General features: G+C 43.6%; 1 protein-coding gene across 2 annotated transcripts in view; it reads right to left on the bottom strand.

Moving 5' to 3' along the window:
- HEPACAM2 (HEPACAM family member 2) overlaps positions 1 to 6,115 on the bottom strand; it is a 47,298-nt gene extending 41,183 nt beyond the window's left edge. For both annotated transcript variants that reach the window (XM_019497780.2, XM_059728997.1), the window contains exons 1-2: positions 5,995 to 6,115; positions 1,319 to 1,669 (exon numbers count right to left, since the gene is read on the bottom strand). In XM_019497780.2, coding sequence (XP_019353325.1) covers positions 1,319 to 1,669; positions 5,995 to 6,073 — 430 coding nt within the window. In that variant the 5' untranslated portion in view covers positions 6,074 to 6,115. The remainder of the gene's footprint in view (positions 1 to 1,318; positions 1,670 to 5,994) is intronic.
- Positions 6,116 to 23,761: the final 17,646 nt, after the last annotated feature.

Below are 23,761 nucleotides of genomic sequence, written 5' to 3'. Positions count from 1 at the left end.
CCAACAGACATACTTTCAGTCATGGTAATAGAGCTAGGAAGATTTATATTAACTGAGAATATGACATAAAGATTGGAGGGCAAGTATGTTTTTGATTAGGACATGCAAGTAATGGCAGTCACAGGGGTGGTTTTAAGCAACAAGTCACAACCTTATTAAGCTTAGACATTTAAGAGGGCTCCCACCTTGTCACCCATAACTTGGATAGCCCATCCTCAGCCTACCAGTCGGATTCAACTCATGCTCATGAATGCTTCCCCCTTTACACCATGACAGGAACAAAAGGTATCACAAGGGGGATTATGGTATGCAAAGACTTCAGATCTCCCCTTCTCCTGTAATAAAAGGGTTTACCGGGTTCCCTTTTTAGTCTGGAAGCTGGCCCGATTGGCAATCACAAAAAGCCAGATTCCAGATACCCAGATCAAAATCTAAATTAATGAAGAGGAGATGAAGAGCCAACCTCCCATGACCATCTGGCTGACCAGTTGGTGAAGAGACCCTTGCAAGAGGTGCCCTCTTTTGTGCTCTTTTACTTCCTCCCACCCCTCATTCTGGGACTGTTCGTCACCTGCAGTCAGATCAAGACAGGTTGGTGTTATTTTCTCTTGGGGAAAAAAGGAATAACCAGATACACACGTGTGTTTTTTCCATATATATGAATAACTTTCACTGACATTAATGGAAGCTACTAAAACTAGTAGCTACTAGTACTAACAGGAGAATAGACCCATATCTTTTTGTACCTATTGACAGGTAGGAGAAAGGAAGCCTAGCTCACACAAGGCCCTACACTTAGAGCCATAGGTTTATCTTCAGAGCTGGCTTTCAGGTTATATGGACACAATCTCTAGCTCCTTTGCAGTATAGAATCCTGAATAGGCATCTGCCTCTAAAATTCACCTTAAAGAGTGGGTCCCAACTAGAAGAAAAAAGTACTATGTGAAAATTATTGCAGCCTCAAGGCAAATAAGGGTGGCAGAATCAAGCTGTATGAAAACAGATCACTTCCTAAGATCACTGTGGTTCATCCAATTACACATTAGTGATATGGTGTCTATACAAACCCAGTTGGATTTACTTGAGATGAATAAGGTAACAATCAGTATTTTAAGTTTGTTTAGTAATAAACTGCTGTCATGCTTAACTCCTACAGTTCTAGAAAATAAGCATAACATGACTTCTCTGTCAGTGAATTTGTCCATGCAGAGTCAGATTGAATTCTATAAACCTGTAGGGGATTCTAGGTGAATAGTTCTTCACTAATGTGCAGTTTTGTTTGCAACATGGGGGGAAAAACAGTATTTTATTTACTTACCATCAACAGCTACTTGAATTTTTTGACTGGCTGCTATTGTCTCATTTCCACGAACATTGACTTTTACAATGTAATTGCCTTCATCACTAATATGTAGAGGATTGATCATCAAAGATGCATTTGGTGGTATGAGGGTAAATTTTTGCTGATATTCCAAATCTGGAACTACTGACTGGTTTACAGAACTAAGTAAATATTTAAGCGTAGTTGGAGGTCCTTCGAACAGCCATATTATTTGGATTTCTGAAGCTGTGATGTTGAAATTGTAGTCAACAGCAAGATTGAGTGGCTTCCCCTCAATGCCCTGGATAGTATGTGAGGGTACTGTCAACTTCAGTGCAGAACAAATACCTGTATACAAGTACAAAGTAGGTAAAACTGGAAACAGCCAATTCTAAATGGAAATTCTCATGGAGAAATTATTGCCATAATTAAACTTCTTTCTAATAGATCTGATCCTGCTCCCATGGAAAGACAGCTAGTAATTTACTGGAGTTGGACCAAGTTTTATTTGAAAACTACTCCATTTTTCCTGAAATGAAATATATGTCTATTCCTGGGGTAGAATGTTTTTCAGAAGTTTAACAAAAATCAAAAGAGGCATTGGAAGATTGTGTTGCTGCTGTTTAATCTTGATGCTCTGTACAGTAAGTAAAACAACAATTCCTAAACAAATTATTTCATGAAATAGGTAAGGTTGGAGGTGTTTTGACAAAGTCCAGCTAATACTACTAAACATCAAATTCCCTTTACAACAAACTTAGTCTCAAAAAACAACACCCTCCCCCCATGGTGAAAATCTGAAAATGAATAGGTAAGGACCAGCCAATACAACCCATCATCCTTTGTTATTATCCCAGCTAATTTATGAGCTTGTCTAGCTTTCAGAGACTAATAATATGGTATGATATCAGCATAGTAGCATCTATAAAAGTAGCATCTGCTATAAATATTTTTTCCAACAGGTAACTGGCAGAAAATAGGAAAAAGGGCAAGCTTGAACTTCAAAGGTATGACCATAGTTAAAAGTAATATGTGAGGGATGAATTAATGCCTAGAAAAGGAGCATCAGTGCAGAGACCACTAACACAACTAAACCACAGTCTCTTTAATGTACAGCAAAGAAAAAATGCTTGGTTTTGTCACACCAGGACCACTACCAATGAAACAAAGAGAAATTGAGAGGTTAAAAGCCATATTTAACATATCCATAGTAATTTGTGGGGAAAAATGGGTCTATACGTTACTGTCTGGGAACATTTAGAGCCAGTTGAGCACAGAACAGGAGAGATAAAAGAAGTAACATTATTTCCCTCTTCAGGACAATGAGCTGCAGGGCAGTAGTCTGTTGGGGTGGGGCTTTAACAGGATCAGTGCAAACTTCCCTATTTTCATGCTCTGATGATATGATCAGGTTTAATCAATGTGTGGGAACATCTGTATGGGCATAAGGAAGTGAGTATTGGAGAAGTTGTTTTTAGATAAGGGAGTTTTTTTAAACATTGATTTTTTTAAGAGTAATGTTGGTTGACTTTGGGTTCCTAAATAAAAGTCTTCATCAGAGTTTTGATGAAGACAAGTCCAAACATTTAAACTTCTAACAGAATCACTTATATTGAAGAAGCAATTAAATGCTACAATAAACTCAAGTTAATGGAGTAGACCTTCACTTAATTCTTAATAAGATTGCCTGCAAGCAAATATCACGTGAAATATGGTTTCAAGACCAATTTTGTCTGATTTTTTGGTTAACACTATCCTGGAAAGTTTTCAGAAGCACATGAATAACCCAGGAACTTAAATTCTGTTAAAAGCCAACTGGACTTGAGTCCCTAACATTTTATCCATGTCTACAATAAGTGAATCACAGGATAATATACTACTGTTCACAATAATAGTGGCAGTAACCCAGTAGTATATTTTATTGATGAAATACGTAAAGTGTGAGGTGTTTCAGAATCTAACAGCTAAACAGTAGCCCATGCTATATGCCTGTGACATAATGGGGAAAATTTATAGCAGCAGGGAACACTGATGATGGCAGCATCAGACACGCCCATTCTTTATGACTATTTAGGGAAGCAATGTGGCCCAGTAAAAGATCATTACACACAAAGTGGTTTTATTTTGAAATGACTGTTATTTTCTGAAACTTTCATATATACACATGTTACTTCAGGTACATCTAGGATAGGAGTTATAGTCCCTACCAATGTAAACTTGGTCAAATTTTAATAAAATGAAAAGGATGCCTAAAATTAGGCTTCTAAATTCACATTTACATTAAGTTGCCTGAGTTCCAAAATGCTGAGTGTCCTATATATCCCATAATAGTTGATAGGAATGCTTAGTATTCAGCATTTCAAAAAACAAGGTACTTGTTTTATGCATACATAAACATGCACTTGCAAGCCTAACTTAATCAACCATTTTTCAAAATGAAAAATAAATCTAGTGAGCACTAGGTTTAATTTAGTTTCACCCCATTAAGTATATAGATGTTAAGATACTTACATGAACCTCTCAGAATATATAATGAAATCAATTTTAAAGACAATTGTTCAGGAAATTCCATTTTTCACATCATGTTATCTCATGCAGTAATTAAGAATAGTCAAAATCTAAACATATGGCTATGTATAACTTGCTAAATTTAATGTGTTTTTCTTGCCAGCAACATAGACTCTATAAAGCTAGTTTTTCTATATTGACTATAAACTTTTTGGTTTTACCAAAGTGACCTCCATCTGGAACTCAAAGTGATCTATGTTTTGCTTCCATATCACTCTTTTGAGTATTAGCAAGCACAACAGAGCTACTATTTACATAAAACAAAGTCTGCCGCTTTAGTTTAAATAAAAACTATGACATCATATTTTGTGTTTACTGCATAAACTGAAACCTGCTTAGTGAGGTTTCATTATTCCCTGAAGTTTAAAGCACACATCCTTTTTATTATCCTAGAAAAAATACGATTCTATTCTCAACTGTTTAGCATCCTGTATAAAAGGTGGGCAAAAATCAGAATGGTGATTTTTTTCACAGATGTAAATGCCTACACAAGGGGGAAAGCACCATAGTTTTTATAAGTCCTAGAGTTCAGACATATTGCTTATCTACTCTGTCCAGAGGCCCAAGTTTTCCTATCCTTAATGGAACAACATTTCTGTAGATGTTTGCTTTATATATACATCTGACAAAAGCACACCGAAGGTAATGGAAAGACTTTTATTGACTTCAGTGGGATTTGGACCATGCCTTTGATCACAAAATTAGTGTGTTATAGTAATAGAAAGCAATTCATACATGAAAAAGTTTATAAAGGTCTGTATCTGAAAGTGTATGTTGGCATGACTTCTTCATGTATGACTTAGCATTTAAATACAACGATTTAGAAACCAAGTACAGAAATAACATTAGACTTTAGTGAAGGCTTCAACAAAGATGTTATACACATATAGCAGGCAAGAAGTATTTTTTTTAATTAATTGAAAATATTCAGTGTTACTAAAAATCCTTATTAATGTATTTTTTCGGGAATTGCAAGCTCAACTGATGTAAAACTACAAATGTCAGATAAAATTCCCCTTCACAAAGGACTGAACTCCAAATTTAGCAAAATAATTTGCAGTAAATTAAGTTCTTCAAGCAGAGGAAAGAAATGTAAAGCCAATATCACTTAAATTTATGTTATACAAAGATACATTTACAACGTTACAGATTCCTTATATAAATAACTAAATAAAACAAACCTTGATTCTAAAAAGTTTTAGAAATAACATTAGAGAGGTAAAAAGAGAATTGTATCTAACATTGGAGCAGATTTCTAGAAAAGTACCTGGGGCATTCTTTTCTGTCAAATGCATGGATGACAAATGTATGCTTATAATAGTGGCACCTAAGTACCCTGCGTACCGAGGAGAAAGTATTATGAACAGGAAAGCAGTCTCTGCTCTATTAAATGACCAGGTGAGAGTCTGTGGTAGGAGTTAGTTGGAAACTTAAACTTTAATAAAATCTATATTATTCTTCTTTTCAAAATATAAAATCATAATCATAGTGATTATTAAAAAAAATCCTAGCCAGATTAAACTTGTCCTTTCACCCAGTAAATGTAGCAGTGCCAAAATTAGATTATTTCCTTAAACCATTTTTTTTTGTTTTTTGTAAATTATTTTCCTCAAGTAACCTGGGCATGAAAAGTATATTTTTCTTTAAGGATACCCTTATCAAGATTGTATACCAAAGCAACATGTGTAAATAGTACCTTATTACTTTTGCATCTTCACAACCAGACATTATTTTGGGAAACTGAAAGATAATACTATACTGTCAAACAACCTAAATTCACTTTCAGAAGATAGTTTTAGACAAACAACAACAACTGTCAGGCTAAACGTTACAAACATATAACACATTCAGTGATGACGTTTTACTTAAAAAATCACATATAAGTATTATACAATAGCTGACAAACTTTCTGCTTTTGTACTTAAAAAGCATACTACTAGGTTAAATACATGTAGGCTGACTTTTTAAAAAAAGAATGCAACAATTTAAAAAAAAATTCTTTAACATTTAAAAATATACATATCCAAAGAACCTTGTCTACATATCAATAAACCACTTGTCCCCGGTGAAAACAAACAGGCATAATACTACATTGCCTCTCTTACCTAAAAGCAGAAAATATATTTTGCACTGTAACTCACAAAATGAGTTGCTAAAGGGCTCCATGAAAGCATCGTGTCCCATACAAATAACACCTTCTTCTCTGGGCTAAGCCAGTGCTTGGTCCAGCAGCTGCTGGCTTATTTGCTAGGGAAATCAGCAGTGAGTTAACAGACCCTATCCTGCCTCTTGCCTTGTGTAATTTGAATATGCATATACAAAGGACACAGGGAGTGGGAACACCTGTTAGATTAGTACTCAACATCTTCATTGCCTGTGACTTTATCATAATCTTTCTCCAGTTTATTCCTAGCAAATGTGGTCCAAAGTGTGATAAACAGGGTACAGGGTATGAATTGCTCTACATCAAAAGAAATAAATGCACATACACCATGTAAAACTTATACAGGTATTGAGGTGGTATACTGTTAAATAGTTATACAGTGAAACACCAGTGATCTGCTAAACAGTTACTTTAACTTCAAATAGGATCCTAATAGGTAGAAATATCATCCTCTTCCAATGGTAGGATCCCTACATGTATTGTATAAAGTGTTAGGCATATCTTTGCCAAAAAGGTAAAGAAAAATTGAGATCAGATATCAGTGTAACAGATATATTGTATAACACTTCACTAGAAGTTGTTTCTCTACAGCAATTTTGTTTTAGATTTTCCTTTTAAATATTTAAAAGTAATGTTTTTGAGGGATAATCTTTTTTACCTCGGAGTTGTTTATTTCTGAGTCATGGATGTGTTTTGCAGGGGTATCCACAAGCATAGACAAAAACTCCTCAACCTAAGGTAGAAATCTTACCCAGGCTGGTAACTTAGCTGCCAGTCTGTTTATTTTGTGTTAATTGACTGTGCTTTAAATTAATACTCATTTACAAGCTGGTTTTTATTTAAGGCTGTCATTCAGCATAGAAGACTAATCATCAGCAAACCAGTCAACCTTTCCATCCTTTCATGTGCAATAATGTCCAATAGCAAATATTTGCATCTAGAGGTGGTTTATCTATTTTATTACGGTTTAATTATGTGGCACCTAGGCAGCCACAAGCACAGCTCACAACTATTAGGTTAGATTGTGCCCTGCCTTTTGTGGGAGGAAATGGCTGCCAACCCATATTATTTTTCTCCGTACTGAGTTTGGGGGCAGTCCCAGCCTTGTGCTCAGAAGGCTCATTCCTCAAGGTGCTGGAACTTCTGGAAGGAATAAACATTCTCAACTCCCATTGAAGTTAAAAGGAGTTTAATGCACTCTGAAGTTAAAAGGAGTTTAATGCACTCCGAACCTTCAGGACTTGGTCAGCACCTCAGTATCAAGCTCAGGAAAGAAAAGGACTGCTTCATGATAGCAACACCATGGAGGAGACAGGAGCCCTGGAGTCGTTATCTTACATGGGTCAACAGGTGAAGGACACATGCTGTGCCAACACAAAGGTTGCAGTAGTTTTTGTAATACTCTCCACTACTGAGGATTATGATTTATAGCAGGGGATCTCAAAACGTGGCCTGTGAACCCCTTTGATGTGGCCTGCTGCCAGGGACTGCCCTTTGAAATGGCCCTTTAGTGACAAGGCTTTGGGAATTCCTAGTGTAAAGGACTCTGCTTATCTGGGTGCTTTGTGGCCTGAAGTAGAACTCCCAGATCATTGCTTTACTTCTTGATTACTCTATTGCTCTACTATTACTCTACCCTTATCTTCTGTTCAGAAGCAGTTTCCGAACAAATGACAATTCAATGAGCTGGTCCTATCTGGAGGTGCAAATTTGCCTGCTTGGTAGGAAGTATATCTTCTTGCATATATCTTTATCTAAGTCAGAGCTGTCCAACTGGTGGCTGCACAAGTGCATGATACAGAAGTGGGGGTAGAGGGTGTGCACATGGTGCAGGGGTTGTTTGGGGGGAGTGCAGGCATTAGGTGCAGCAGTGATGGAGGGCATGGTGCAGTGGTGGGGGGCACCCACGGTGGGGTCCATGGCTTGCACTGGTGTGGTCTATAGGTGTGTGGCCCCTGGCCTCTTAGCAACTGGACAGCCCTGGCCTAAGTAAAGCAGCACTTGATAAAATACATTGGGATCCACTCAGCGCTTGAGGAGACGATACACTTTTTCACAAATGAGTGGAGGACCAGGAACACACATAACTGTTAGCACATGAGACAGGAGGGACAAGGGAAACAATAATTCTAACAGGAAACTACTGTCTCTCCATCTCTCTGTTCTGTACTATGACGATTTCCATCTGCCCCTTTTCATGGCAGTATCTGATCAGCTTCTCTAGTGCACTCAATGTTGGGGGTACTCTCTGCTCTCAGTGATCCATTCTCTCACCTCTTCACAGTAAGAATTGTGTGTACAAGGCAGCGTTTGTATTGGCAGGGTTTGATATTCAGTTTGTTTGGATTGCCTGAGATGCTGCTTGCTGCTTGTTCGAGGTGGTAGTTAAAATAGATAGCATATGGCCAAATCTGGCAGCTACTTGTAAATTAATATAGCCCAGAGATTAAAAAATCTAATGACCCATGAAAATCTAAACTGCTAGGTAGTTATACAGGAGCAGAGTTTGAACAAAACTCAGGACTGGGCTGTGGGGACTGAGAATAGATTTTTTGAAGAATTTAGGTGCCTAAAGATTCATATAAGTACCCAGTAGGAATTCATATGGAATTCAATAGAGTAGGCCATTCTGAAAATCCCACTAAGCACCTATCTAAATGTCTTGTAAATCTGGGACTACACCCATATGAGAATTAGGCCCAGGGTAGTAGCCATTACCATTATTAAGGTTTGTGAGCACCATTGAACGTTAGTGCTCGACAAGCTTACTCATTATTTTGAAAGGTATCACTTGTATCATTGCTCTTTACTGAATACAACTTAATGTTCCACTGATACAAGGGTTGTTAAAATATACTTGAGAGATCCAAGAAAGAGGACCATAACCCCCTTCTCCCTGACCCCCATATGGAGGAAGGCAATAAAACTCCACAATCCGTATGGGTCTCACTGTAGGGTAAAATTCCTTTCTGATTTCAAATGTAATTGGTCTGACCCTGAGTAGGGAGGCAAGACCCTCTAACCAGGAACTGTAAAAAGTCAAGCCCTAGCTGTGGCTGATCCAGTTCCAGGTCCCAGCTGGAGGTAATCAGGGTGCTGGCTCTGTCATCTTCAGGGCCCTCAGGAGGAGAGCCTGCCCACACAGGCCTTCATAAACTCAAGCCAAATAGCAGAGCTCCATCTGAGCAGCAGACAATCTGGTTGTGTCTCTTGACCTGCCTGGACACCTGCTTACTTGTTTGTCAGCTGATCCCATCAGAACATTATCTAGCCTAAAGCTTGCTTTGATCCTTGCCTACATTCCTGCTTGCATCTGTGCCTTTCTTAGACCTGTGCCTTGCCTATGCTTAGTTTGTACCTGTACCCTGCCTAGCCTGAACCCATACTTCACTCTTGCCTGGATCTCTGCCCAGCTCTTGTTTGTCTCCGCTTCTGTCCTAAAAGGAGCTTCCAGGTTTTAAATCCAGCAGGAGCATTTTGACTGGGGATTTTGACACTCTAGTCAAAATCCTCAGCTTTGTGACACTCTAGTCAAAATCCCCAGCTTTGTCTGCAGCCAACACCTAATACTTCTGAGGAAGGTGAAAAATACTCCTGACACCTGTAGCAACAGGATGGAAAACATTCCTTCCAAGTCAGAAAATATCAGAGGCATGGGGGGAAAAACACCCTTTGCTCTACTCTGCAACCTGGTTACAGCAAACAAATCCCTACGTACATTACACTCCCCAACTGGAGAGCCAGAATACCCATTCTGTCATTCTTTCCTCCATAAACTTACCCAGAACCTTTAATTTTCTTTTGTTCCTAAACTAGTTGTGGAGTTCTAGTTTAGTCTCCAGCTGCTGAGTATGGTCCTCTCCCATATCCACCTGCTGTGGGCTGAAAAGCTCTTCTCATGATCTCCCAGTGATCCATGTGTAGGAGGCTTCGGGGCTTCCAACTCTTTACAGCATACTCCAGGTATACCCACTCCTAGTTCATGCCTGACCAATGTCTATTCAAACTCTTCTTAATAATCTCAAATGAAGGAGATTCTAGAACTTCACTAGGCCACGAGAGGCATTTAAGTTTGGCTGCAGGCTGGAATGACCCACCACGGGTTGGAGGTGAATGGATTTCATAGATTTCATAGATTTCATAGATATTAGGGCTGGAAGGGACCTTGGAAGTTCATCGAGTCCAGCCCCCCGCCCGAGGGGCAGGAAATCAGCTGCGGTCATAGGATCCCTGCAAGATAAACATCCAGATTTTCCTGAAGGCGTTCAAAGTAGGTGTTTGAACCACCTCCGGTGGCAGGCCATTCCAGACCTTGGGGGCTCAGACAATAAAGAAGTTCTTCCTTATGTCTAGCCTGATATGGTCTTGCAGGAGTTTATAACCATTCGACCTTATAATCCCTTGGGGCTCTCTGGTGAACAAACGTTCTCCCAGGTCCTGGTGAACACCCCTTAAACTTATAGGTGGCCATCAGGTCGCCCCTAAGCCTGCACTTTTCCAGGCTGAAAAGTCCCATGGCTCTCAGTCTCTTGTCATAAAGTCTGTTTTCCTGACCTCTAATCATGCGCATGGCTCTCCTCTGGACTCTCTCAAGCTTCTCCACGTCCTTTTTTGAATTGTGGAGCCCAAAACTGGATGCAGTACTCCAGCTGCGGGCTCACCAAGGCTGAGTACAAGGGTAGAATGACATTCTGGGATTTGCTCGAGAAGCATCTATGGATGCAAGCCAGCATTTTGCTCACTTTACTGGCTGCAGCATCACATTGCAGGCTCATGTTCATCTTGTTGTCAATTCTGACCCTCAACTCCCTCTCGTCCGTAGCGCTAGTCAGCGCAGCACTGCTGAGCCTATAGACATGCTGCAGGTCTTTCCTCCCAAGGTGGAGAACCTTGCAGTTTTTAGTGTTAAACACCATTAGCTTCTCGTCCACCCTTTTACTGAGTCTGTCAAGGTCAGCCTGGATTACCCCCCTGTCCTCAGGTGTGGATGCTTTACCCCAAAGTTTGGTATCATCGGCAAACTTGGCCAGTCCACTTCTGACTCCAATGTCCACATCATTAATGAAGAGGTTGAACAAAATAGGTCCAAAGACAGGCCCTTGAGGGACCCCACTGGTCACAGGTCACCATGACTTCTGTCAACTACCACCCTCTGGGTCCGACCATGGAGCCAATTTCCCAGCCAGCGGATCATGGTGGACCCGGGGCCGCAGTTGGCCAGTTTTACCAAAAGGTGATCATGGGATACCAGATTGAAGGCTTTTTTAAAGTCGAGATATATGACATCAATCTCTTCCCCCTTGTCCAGGTGACAGGTCACCTGGTCATAAAAGGAAATGAGATTGGTCAAGCATGACCTACCCACAACAAACCCATGCTGGCTGTCCCTCAGGGTGTTGCCATCAGCCAATCCATTAAGAATGGCCTCCTTGATGATTTTTTTTAAGACCTTTCTAAGACCTGACCTTTAAGGGTAGAGGTCAGGCTGACGGGTCTGTAGTTTGCCGGATCCACTTTCCTCCTGTGGAATCAGAAAAAATATATGCCTTAAACTTTGATTATTTTAGTTATAAGATGACATAACTGCTTTGTAGAGAATTGCTGGCTCTGTATAGTAGAACAGATAAGGGAAAGTGTTTGTTCTTTGTAACTCCTCTGCAACTGCTTCGCTCACCGTGGCCTTGAAGATAGCAAAAAGTATGTACAACTCTGATTTCCAGGTGCAAGAAGGAGGTTTGTGAACTAACCTCGCCTCCCCCATAAGTTCCCATCCTGATTACAGCAAAGAAGTAATGAAGTAATATTATAGCCATTTTTCATGCTAATTTCACTATATGATCACGTGAGTTGTAAGCAACTGTTAAAAAGTATATAAGCCTCCTGATTTTGGTCTTGGTGGGGGACCCCTTCCAAGTGCTTGGGAAATCCATGTCACTTTGGAATCCCCCCTACAGCTGCAGTTTCTTTTGAATAAAAGCTTCTGCTGACCTGACCCAAAAGTATGCTGTGTGTGGTTCCACGACACTCCCTTTTTTGAAGATAGGCACCACATTGGCCTTCTTTCAATCATCGGGCACTTCACCAGAGCACCAGGAGCTCTCGAAGATTCATGCCAGGGACTGAGCTATGTTTTTAGCCAGCTCCTTGAATACTCTGGTGTGTAAATTGTCAGTGCTGGCTGACTTGAAGGTGTCCAACCTCTCAAGCTGTTCCTTTACAAGGTCAGCTTTGATGGAGGGCAAGAAACCACCCTCACTTAGGCGTTCAGCATAAGGATACTAGAACCCAGTTGCTGCCAGTTGTCTCTGTGGTGGCACAGTGATAGGGCCCATAGCTAGCACTCATCCCTGCGGTGTCATGAAGAAAGCACCCACAACTGAAGCCCCAATTGAAGCTTCACATATGGGGGGATGGATCCAGCTCATGGGCCATAAGTTGCTCATCTCTGCCCCAGACCTCCCTTTCAGTACCTCTCTGTTCAAAGTGAAGATGTTTTCCCAGTATTCACTCTAAAAGTATCTTGCTTTACTATCAAGCCATTTCTATGCATCCTGCTCTTTGCAGTGATGAAGAAAAGGTATTCCCCTCTTTTTTATGGTAGCCCTTCTGATATCTGAAGGCTGCTATCATATCTCCTCTTCAGCACCTTTTCTGCAACCTGAAAATGCCTATTACTTTCAACCTCTCCTCATATGAGTTTCCTGCCAAACCCTTAATATTTTTGTCACACACTAACTTCTCTATAGCCTTTTTAAAAAAAGGCAGCCCATACTGTAGATGAGGCCGAGCCAGTACCGAATAAGCACTATCCCATCCCATGTCGTATACCTAATGTTTCTATCGATACAGCCCCAAACTGCATTTTCCTTTTGTCACACTGAATGAGTCTGTGAACCACCAAGACTCCCAAATCCTTCTCCATAGTCCTGCCATTCAGCCAGTTGTCACTCTTTTTGCATTTGTGTTTTGGATTATTCTTTGTCAGGTGTAACACTTTGCATTTGTCAGCATTGGACTTCATCCTGTTGGCTCCAGCCCAGCTGTTCAATCTATCAAGATTATTCTGAATTATGTTCCTGTCCTCTAGTGTGTTTGCAGTCTTTCTGTGTTTCATGTTGTCTGTAAGTTTGCTTGGAAGCTTTCTATTCCATCATCCCAGTCATAAGTAAACACATTGAACAGTGCCAGACAAACATTTCCTTTTTCTTTTATATTTTCTTGTTTTATTTTTTAACAAAATAGCATTTTCAACAACTAAGTTTTGAGAGAGACGTTTTTGTTCTTTCATGGTGTACCTATGTGTCCTTATCCCTGTATATTTTATGCATTTTTTGAGGGTAGAAAAGCATGATTTCATAGATTTCATAGATTTCATAGACATTAGGGCTGGAAGGGACCTTGGAAGATCATCGAGTCCAGCCCTCCGCCCAAAGGGCAGGAAGTCAGCTGGGGTCATAGGATCCCAGCAAGATAAGCATCCAGTTTCATCTTGAAGGTGTTCAATGTAGGCGCTTGAACGACCTCCGGCGGCAGGCTGTTCCAGACCTTGGGGGCTCGGACAGTAAAGAAATTCTTCCTTATGTCCAGCCTGAAACGATCTTGTAGTAGTTTGTGACCATTCGACCTCGTCATCCCTTGGGGCACTCTGGTGAACAAACGTTCCCCCAGATATTGGTGGTCACCCCTGATAAACTTGTAGGTGGCCATCAGATCACCCCTGAGCCTGCGCTTTTCCAGGTTAAAGAGCCCCAGCCTGTCATCGTAGGGTCTGCTTCCCTGACCTCTGATCATGCGCGTGGCTCTTCTCTGGACTCTCTCAAGCTTCTCCACATCCTTTTTGAATTGTGGAGCCCAAAACTGGACGCAGTACTCCAGCTGCGGCCTCACTAAGGCCGAGTACAGGGGGAGAATGACGTCCCGGGATTTGCTTGAGAAGCATCTATGGATGCAAGCCAGCGTTTTGGTCACTTTACTAGCCGCAGCATCGCATTGCAGGCTCATGTTCATCTTGTGGTCAATGATGACCCCCAAGTCTCTTTCTTCCATAGTGCTAGCCAACATAGCACTGCTGAGCCTATAAGGATGCTGCAGGTTTTTTTTCCCAAGGTGGAGAACCTTGCATTTATCGGCGTTGAACACCATCAGATTCTCATCTGCCCACTTGCTGAGCCTGTCCAGGTCAGCCTGGATCACCCGCCTGTCTTCTGGTGTGGATGCTTTGCCCCAAAGTTTGATGTCATCTGTGAATTTCGCCAGTCCGCTTCTGACTCCAGTGTCCACATCATTAATGAAGATGTTGAACAGTATGGGTCCAAGGACAGAGCCTTGGGGGACCCCACTGGTCACAGGACACCATGATGAGTGACTTCCATCAATTACTACCCTCTGGGTCCAACCCCAGAGCCAATTTTCCAGCCAGTGGATCGTGGAGGACCCAAGGCGACAATTGGCCAGTTTCTCCAAGAAACGATTATGGGACACCAGATCGAAGGCTTTTTTGAAGTCAAGATATATGACATGAATCTCTTCTCCCTTGTCCAGGTGATAGGTCACCTGGTCATAGAAGGAAATGAGATTGGTCAAGCAAGACCTACCCGCAACAAACCCGTGCTGGCTATCCCTTAAGATGTTGGCATCAGCCAGTCCATTAAGGATGGCCTCTTTAATAAACTTTTCTAAGATCTTCCCCCGGATAGAAGTCAGGCTGATGGGCCTATAGTTAGCCGGATCCACTTTCCTCCCTTTCTTGAAGATAGGCACCACATTGGCCTTCTTCCAGTCTTCGGGCACTACACCAGAGCGCCAAGAGTTTTCAAAGATCCGCGCTAGAGGCTGGGCTATGATGCTCGCCAGCTCCTTGAGTACCCTGGGATGAAGATTGTCAGGGCCGGCTGACTTGAAGGTATCCAGCTTCTCAAGATGTTCCTTCACGAAGTCAGCATTAATGGAGGGCAGGGGATCACCCTCACCCGGACTTCCCGGCCCTGTAGCGGGCATGGGTGTCCCATGGGGCTGATGAAAGACCGACGCAAAGTACCTATTTAATAGGCTGGCTTTTTCCTGGGCGTCAGTTGTCAGTTGCCTCATCTGGTTCAGCAGGGGTCCAACGTTGCCCCTGCTTTTCCTCCGGCTCCCCACGTATCTGAAAAAGGACTTTTTATTGTCCTTGATGCTCAAAGCTAGCTAGAGTTCAGTTGCAGCCTTGGCTTTCCTGGTCAGCTCCCTACAGGACCGGACCAGTGCAGAATAATCCTCCTTGGAGGTGACTCCCATCCTCCATCCTTTGTAGGCCTTTCTTTTTAGCCTCAGGAGGTCTGCTAGGTCCCTGGAGAGCCAGGGGGGCTGCTGTGCCCTCTTGCTGCCTTTCCTCCGAGATGGAATAGACTTAGTTTAGGCATTGAGGATCGCTCCCTTGAGGAGCAAGCACTCTTCTTGAACTCCCCTCTCCCTGTGGTCACAGTCCCTTAGGGCCTCACTGACAAGCCTCCTGAGCTTGTCAAAGTCGGCTTTCCTGAAGTCAAGGACTTGCGTGCTGCTGACTGACTTGCCAGCTTTTTGGTGGATGGTGAAGGTGATCAGCTCGTGGTCGCTGTCACCCAGCTTCCCATCGATCACTAGGTCGCCGACTAGGTCATCCCCAGTAGCCAGTACGAGGTCGAGCAGCGCTTTGCCTCTCGTTGGCCCATAGACTTCTTGAGTCAGGTAGAGGTCATCCATGCACGAGAGGAAGCTCTGCGACCGCTCAGATTTTGCTGAGCGATCCTCCCACGAGATGTCCGGGTAATTGAAGTCACCCATGACAACCATGGTCCTGGAGCAAGCTGCCTCAGCCAGTTCCTGGGCAAACTCCTGGTCAAGCTCAGGACTTTGGGTGAGAGGTCTGTAATAGACTCCCACCATTGTGTCCCCTGTGCCGTGTTCCCCACGGATATTAACCCAGAGGGTCTCCAGCTGTCCACCCTGGTCACCAATATCGGCTTGCAGGGACGCATAGCTTTCCTTAACATAGAGAGCTACACCCCCGCCCCTTTTCTCTACACGATCCCTCCTGTACAGGGTATAGCCATCTATCCCCGTGGTCCAGTCATGGGTGGAGTCCCATCAGGTCTCCATTATCCCTATGACATCGTAATTGTTTGCATTGAGGAGGAGAATGAGTTCCTCCTGCTTATTCCCCAGGCTCCTGGCATTAGTGTACAGGCAGGCAAGTGCCCCCTGGGGGGCTCCTTCCTTGCCCACAGATTTTACCAGGGCTGGGGCCGGGGTGGGCTCCCTTGAGTGCCGTGATCCGCTGGCTTTGCAAGGATTGCTCAGCGGGCCAGCAGTGGCGGTAGTCCCCCCGTCCCCCAATGGGCTTAGTTTAAAGCCCGGTGGAGCAGGTCAGCCAGTCTGGCTAAGAAGAGCCTCCTCCCTAGGGGAGAGAGGTGGAAACCATCTCTTCCCAGCAGCTCGCTGCTTCTCTCGCCAAAGAGCGGGCTGTGGTCATGAAAACCAAAGCCTTCCTGACGACACCAGCGCCGCAGTCTTTGGTTGACCACGTAGATCCTCCTGTCCCTTCTCAGCCCATAGCCTGAGACTGGGAGGATCGACGAGAACACCACCTGTGCCCCCAGACCCTTAAGCCCCGCTCCCAAATCCCTGTAGCGCCTCATGATCTGGCTGGGAGTGCTCCGAGCCGTGTCATTGGTACCCACATGAATAAGGAGCATGGGATAGTGGTCTGTGGGTTTGAGGAGCTTGGGGATCCTCTCCGCAATGTCCCGGATGCGGGCCCCTGGGAAGCAGCAGACTTGCCAGGCTAAGGGGTTGGGGTGGCAGATTGGCCCCTCCGTCCCCCTCAGGAGGGAGTCTCCCACAACAAACACCTTACAGATGGCAGGAAAGCAGGCCTTATGGTGAGAGGCTGAGAGCTATGGGACTCTTCAGCCTGGAAAATCGCAGGATTGGGGAGACCTGGTGGCTGCCTATAAGTATATAAGGGGTATAAATCAGGATCTGGGGGAATGCCTACTCACCAGAGCACCCCAAGGGATGACAAGGTCAAACGGTCACAAACTCCTCCAAGACCGTTTCAGGCTGGACATAAGGAAGAACTTCCTTACTGTCCGAGCCCCCTAGGCCTGGGACAGACTGCTGCCAGAGGTGGTGCAAGCACCTACTCTGGACTCCTTTACAAGACATTTGGATGTTTATCTTGCTGGGATCCTTTGACCCCAGCTGACTTCCTGCCCCTGCGGCAGGGGGATGGACTCAATGATCTTCTGAGGTCCCTTCCAGCCCTAATGTCTATGAAGTCTATGAACTTCTTATGGGCCATACTCTGATGCTCTCTAACCCATGTTAAGTTGCACTTTATTCTTTAAATGGTCTAATTGAAACTGACACAACTGTTCAAGGAGTACAATACTTCTTAGTCTAAATAGGGTTTGTAAAACCTGGCCACTGCCATTTTATTTAAAAAATCCCATCTTAAACATATATAATATAGCTTTTTTTTTGCTATATTGGGGCCTGGGCAAATGTGGCTGGATTGCTTTTCACCTCAATGCTAACTCTCTTCTCACAACACTGGCTGGGGGTTCAGAAGTACTGTCTGTAGCCAGAGGCCAATTGCGTGCGCCCAGCCTTCCAAGCATCCAATTTTCCCTTTTCCTCTCTTCCTCTCATGTTTTCTCCAGCTGGTTCTCTTTCACAATCTGACAGATCTCCTTGTGCAGCATGTCAGTGATGTCTGCATATTCAGAGATGCTTCTCAATCTAAACACCTCCTCCTGAAGCTGCCTTACCTACTACCTAAGGGAATCTACCTGTTGGCACCTCTCACATCAGAACTACCTCCCCACATGAGTGTCTTGGGTAAAGACATGGCTTTATTACCCACAAACACAGATCAGGACCTGGGAGAAAGCCTTGGAGGTCAGATGCCCCACTTAGACAGACCTTGCATAGACACAGGTACAGACAGGGCTAGCACCGACAGGGATTGGGACGTTACAATGTCCTCCACCATGGCAATGCTATTTCTTTTGGTTCTTTGCAGAGGAATGGAAATTCCATCTCTATCCCTATAACAGGGATCTCTAACTGTTACTGAGGAGAGACCATGAGTACAAGCTACAGAGCTACAAGTTTCAAAGGTACTAATTGTATAAAGAAGAAACCCCTGTCCCTTGATGAGAAAGGAGCTTGAAAAGAAAAAGGAAGAGGTCCCTTTGAGGCCAAAAATGCAGAGGCTGGAAGTGCAATCCTTGGAGCCATATAAATTTAACTCTGGGGCAGAGAAAGGCAGTCTGGTCCAGACCACATAATGGCAGAGAGAGACTGAATTACAGGTGAGGAACCCTGGAAAGATAGATCTGATTGGGCAAGATTAGAGAGCCCTGTGATAAGCGGGATGAAGAAAGATACCCAGAGTGTCATTTCGATGATCTGAGGTCTATCTCCCAAACTGTTAACATGACCAAAGGCATGGCATGTAAGGTAGGGAGGTCTCTGTAACATTGAGGTGTGAAGCAGGCTATGGTGGGCTGCTAGGTAGCAACAGACTGCCTGCTGAACACCAGGGCTAGGGACAGAACTTACACATAAACCAGTATAAGTGATAGGAAACCAGTGCAAATCTGTAACACAACAGAAGTTTATTGCAGATAAACCCCTTTCAAAATGGCCAAAACCAGTTTAAAATAAACCTGGATGGATGTAGTATCAGACATAACTGATTTAGGTTAAATCGATTTGTTGAACTTCTGACCTAGATCCCCTCCAAATTCAAGTTATCTAACAGTCCCCCAGTATCCCAGGATGCCATTCACCTCCCCTACAACTGCCCCCCCCTTGGTGGTGGTGGTGGTGGGGGGGGGCTAGGCATGGCCCAGACTGTTTGCTCCAGCTGAGCAGAGAGGTGTGCTCTAGTGCCCCTAGGCTTCTGGATTGAGCCACTGCAGGCATATGTTTCTGGAATCAAAAGTGAATGTTCTCTTGCTTATTGGTTCAATCAACACAGCTTAAAATAACCTGCAAAGATTGAATTGTTTCAGCCTTGGGGTTTTGGACTGTCTGTACTTACCCCAGGCCTGCTACAGTCCCTTATACTGCTGATTTTCACCATGCATACATTAAAGAAGGGCATAGAGATGCAGAGGGTCCCACCCAAGCTCCCATTTTGGATTTCCTATTTGCTTGCCTCCTGTGGGGCTAAGACTCTGGCTGGCCTAGCCTGTCTGTCTAGAATAGCTCTGTCTCCTAGTTAGCATGTAGGGATATTTTCAGTGCACAGTAGTTAGGTGAAACATGCTGCCTCATACAACTTTGTCAGATGGCAAGAGACCCAAAGCCAGACTATATAGCCCAAGCAGACACACACTCCTAAAGCTTCTCCCAAAGCTACAAGGCTTCACGTCCCTCTCCCAAGGGAGGTCCTACTTCAGCCTCACTTCAGCTCTCCTGTCATAGCTCCTTCCCTTTTTTACAGTGGAAGGAGGAAGCCCAGTTAATTTTCTTTGGCAAAGAGGACTGTCAGAACTTCTCTTCCCATGTGCTTGGGTGAGGCACCATCCCAGCATGTGCCCAGAATGAGATTCTCAGGGCACTGCTGTGTTTAGGGGACAAGAAATAACTGCAGCCAGGGGAGTGGAATACATAGTTTATTGTGGCAAAGACCAGGAAGCACTCACATGGAGTCTCATACAGCAGCACTACCATCCAGAGAAGAGCGAATAGGGGAACTTGCCTTGCTGTCCTGATTTTCCTGGCACAGTGATCTCTAAGTACTCATTGAAATGTCACTGGTGACTTGAGCAGCCAGAAGCTGTGCAGTAGGACTGGAATCATTCTCTAGCACCTGCAAAGCTGGAAGGAAAGAGGTGGGTGTTAATGAACTGACCCTTTAGTGACAGAGGCACACTGACTACAGATCGTGGAGGCACCAAATCAAGGTCATCAATGGAGAACTGGGCTCAGGTGGGGTAGGGTGTGGAAAGTACATAGATGATTCATTGTAACTCAGATTTCATCTTGTCACCTGTGTCTAAAAGAATGAGAGATTTGTGGACCTTTGGGTAGCAAGATAGAGAACCCCTCCTGCACAGGTGTGGCTTTGGTTCCTCTATTAGAAGCTTTCAGCTGGGGAAAGACCTGGATCCCACCAAGGGTTTCTGCCTGTGGAACAAAATCCAGTTTCTCAACAACTTCCACTGATAAGATTTTATTGCCTTTCTCACTAAGAACTATATACATTCAGTTTCTAAGAGGATTGGAAGGCCCTGAGCTTGCATAAAACAGGCCCTGGTTCAGGCTGGTTTGTGCCTGGTGTAGGTTACTTGGCAGAAGGCAAGCTTTTGGTGGGGAATTTGGGGTAGCCTACAGGGTCTACAACTTTCTCCCACCTGAGGAAACAGAAGCCCGAGATTGGACAATTCCTTCCTGCTGCAACCTCCTGCTCTAGTGGAACAGAAGCTGCCTTCTCCTGCCCTCTCTGTCTACCCCTGATGTGTAGAGGAGGCACTTTGTTACAAGTGATAGAACAAGTCCCTGCACCTTCTCAGCTCAACTCCTTTTGAACTCAAGAACAAACAGGAAAGGGTCTAGACTTCTGACTTATAGCTCAGCAGCTGGGTAATGTCAAGGCACTTAGTGCTCTGGGGATTTGTGTGTCCCATGATGATGCCTAAACACCCCATAGAAAAAATAGCTTTGCTTCCTACATTTGGGACCAGAGCTCCCAAGAGCCTCAGGATGGGTTTTGGGCAAGAGGATGCTCTGGAAGTTTAGGCGTAGAAATCCAGCTTGCCAGGAAGGAAAGATGCACTTTAAAAAGAAGCTTTAAAATATCTCATTCAGTGCATTGAGTGCTCTGATGGAAACTACAGATGAGAAACTAAACAAGAACTGCATACCAGAATGAATGCACGCGGAAAATCTATCAAAGACAAAAATACCCAGTAACTTGTGGGTACACACTTCTCATAAGACAACCACTCTCTCTTCAGCTCTCAGTTCTAATCCTCAAAGGGAACTCACCTTTTGTAGACTAGCCTACAAACTTCACTTCATAAATCTACTGGACACAAAAAAATAATGGCCTAAATACAGACATTGGATTTATGGTACATTATAACTTGCCTACTGTTTGATAACCCCAGGTAAGCCCTCTACATTTTACCAGATACATTTTATACTGGTGAACATTCTCCTTTTCCCCCCCACCCCCAACCTGTCTGACACATATTAACTCCCACCCCCTCTGATCTTCCCTGCCACACATTTGCATTTTCACAGACCTGCATTTTGTGTATTGGCTTAAGCTTCGATTCCACCAGGCAGAGCACACAAACATCAGCAGACTCAATGCCTGCCGACACAAACACCCTATGCCTGCGGAAGGGTGTTTGTGCCCAAAAGCTTGTAAAAAACAAGTTTTCCAACTATTTAGCTGGTCTAATAATAGATATCACATTCTTACCCAAAGAACCTTGTCTTTAAAATTCAATGCACTTTTCTGCTTCTGGTGATCTCTTGCCACATCTGCTTGCTATTTGAGATGTGCTCAGTGTTTGATCTCATGATTTGAGTGAAAGCCTGGGAGCCAGGAGTAAAAGGCAGCATGGTAATACACTGCAAGAAGATTTTTTCCACAGTCCCTAAGACTGCTTTTTTTGTCTGTGACACTTGAATTTTTTGGAGGGGGACTGAAATGAAAATGAACCATTCACAAGGTCCCTGGTAAATCACAGAACCGTGCCTCTCTCCCAAGGGTGTACAGTGCACAAATGGTACTGGGATCTTACTCCCCACCTTCAGTATAGGGAGAGGCAGGTCAGAGGTCTTCCATGACAAACTGGTGTGGCAGGAACTCTGTCAGCAGGTGTCATGCATAGGTGGGATGCTGTCTCCTTCCAAGGAGGAAGAGAAACCCCATGAGTTTCAAAATAGTCCCAATAAGTTTGTGAGGGGGATTCTCTGATATGGATGCCTATAGGAGCAGGACACTGCACTCAGTGGCTCAGGAAACCTTTTTCTGTCCTAGGTTTCCATGTAAGGGAGCTAAGCAGAACTGAGCCATGCTGTGTGACTATGTTCCAGCTTCATCTGCATCACTTGGGGTTACTGAAAAACTGCAAAGGACTTCCCTAGGAGGACCCCCCAACTGCACTTTCCAGAAAGTCATTAATACCTCCCAATACCATCCTTGCTATGTTGGGAGCATCATTCTCCACAAGGTAAAGAATGGCAAAATGAGTTTGCTGAAGCTGGCATTATTTGGGGTTCTAATTCTGCCTCAGAACAAAATCAGATATTCCACTACCTGCAATAATTGGTCTCTGCCCAGCTGTGCTTCGAATTCTAGAGACTGAATCTGGTAGACAATAGACCTAGAACTCTACGGAGCTCTATGACCCCAGATGCAGCCTAGCTTAGTATCCTGAGTGCCTCTCCTTGCCTCAGAAATGAAGGATGAATGGGATGGGGGATGATTGGCCATTTCCTGCCACCCCATTCTCTACTTTTTTTTTCCTCCTGAAAATTATTTTTTTTGTAACAAAAATCTTCCAGCTTGGACAAGAACAATGGGAAGTTAGTGCATATCCCACCTCTTGTATGGCCTATTATGAAGATCATTTGAATTGAGAGTGAAGAATTCATCTTAGTCACATGGTGCATGGTCATGTCCCAGTAGAGTTCCCACATGCTTCTACAGGTACTTGAGGACTTGGGCCAGGGCCTTCATGCTCTTATGCATGAGGTGAGAATTGGAAGTGACATACAATGCTCTGAATGGAAAAAGCAGCTTCTGCTGCTTTTTCAGCTGTATGAACAGAAGATGTTATAAAGGGCTTCTCACATTTGTGCTTTAATGTTCATAGAGCATTCATGATTTCATCTGACCCAGCACTCCTGGCTACTCTCCCAGGAGAAGCAGAATGTCTATACATGGCCCAAGTCTTTCAGCCTAAATATGGATGTCAATGGAAGCAGAATATGCACTGTGTAGAAATGTGCCAACATTAACAAAAACATAAATATTTAGAAATCTGGAAATCATTTATTGTATTTATAGGAGAAACTCAGTTAAAAAGACCAGACTCAACTTTTGGTTTTCATACGTACTGGATTATTTTATTGAATAGATTACATTTGCTTTGAATAGTAATTCAATACAATGCAAACACCTATATTTGGTGCACTCTTTATATAATTAATGTTAGGTTGATGCATTTCTGTATTGTACAGGCTTCCTACCATTGATGACGCGTAGGGGGTGCACATGGGTGCATGTGCACCCCCTGAGCATGGTGGTACAGCCCCTGAGAAAAGGCGCCGGCAACACTGTCAGTGGCATCTCTGGGTGGTCAATAATCGCTGGTGGTGTCTGTGGGTGACCACTGACCCCTGGTCAGCACTCGCCGCCCCCCCCCACCGCTGCCAGCACTGGCAGTGTCTGCGGGAGCTAACCGCTTGCCGCTGCCATGCTCCTGCTGCCGTTGCCGCGCTCCTGCCGCTGCCAGCACTGCCATGCTACTCCAGCCGCTGGGGGCACATATCATTCATGCTTCTTACAGAAATCAAAAGGGCAAACAAAAAGTGAGTGCATTTTTTTGGTGTAGGTTTCCAATCTGTATGGATTGCCTTATATTGTGCATAATGCAAAATATCAAGACATAATGTCCTTATTAAGTTCTGTTGATAAAATAAAGAAAACTTTATTGAAA

This window comes from Alligator mississippiensis, chromosome 5 (assembly GCF_030867095.1).
Source record: "Alligator mississippiensis isolate rAllMis1 chromosome 5, rAllMis1, whole genome shotgun sequence".
Taxonomy (NCBI): domain Eukaryota; kingdom Metazoa; phylum Chordata; order Crocodylia; family Alligatoridae; genus Alligator; species Alligator mississippiensis.
The sequence above is the reverse complement of the archived record's forward strand: the minus strand, read 5'-3'. Positions and strand labels throughout refer to the sequence as shown.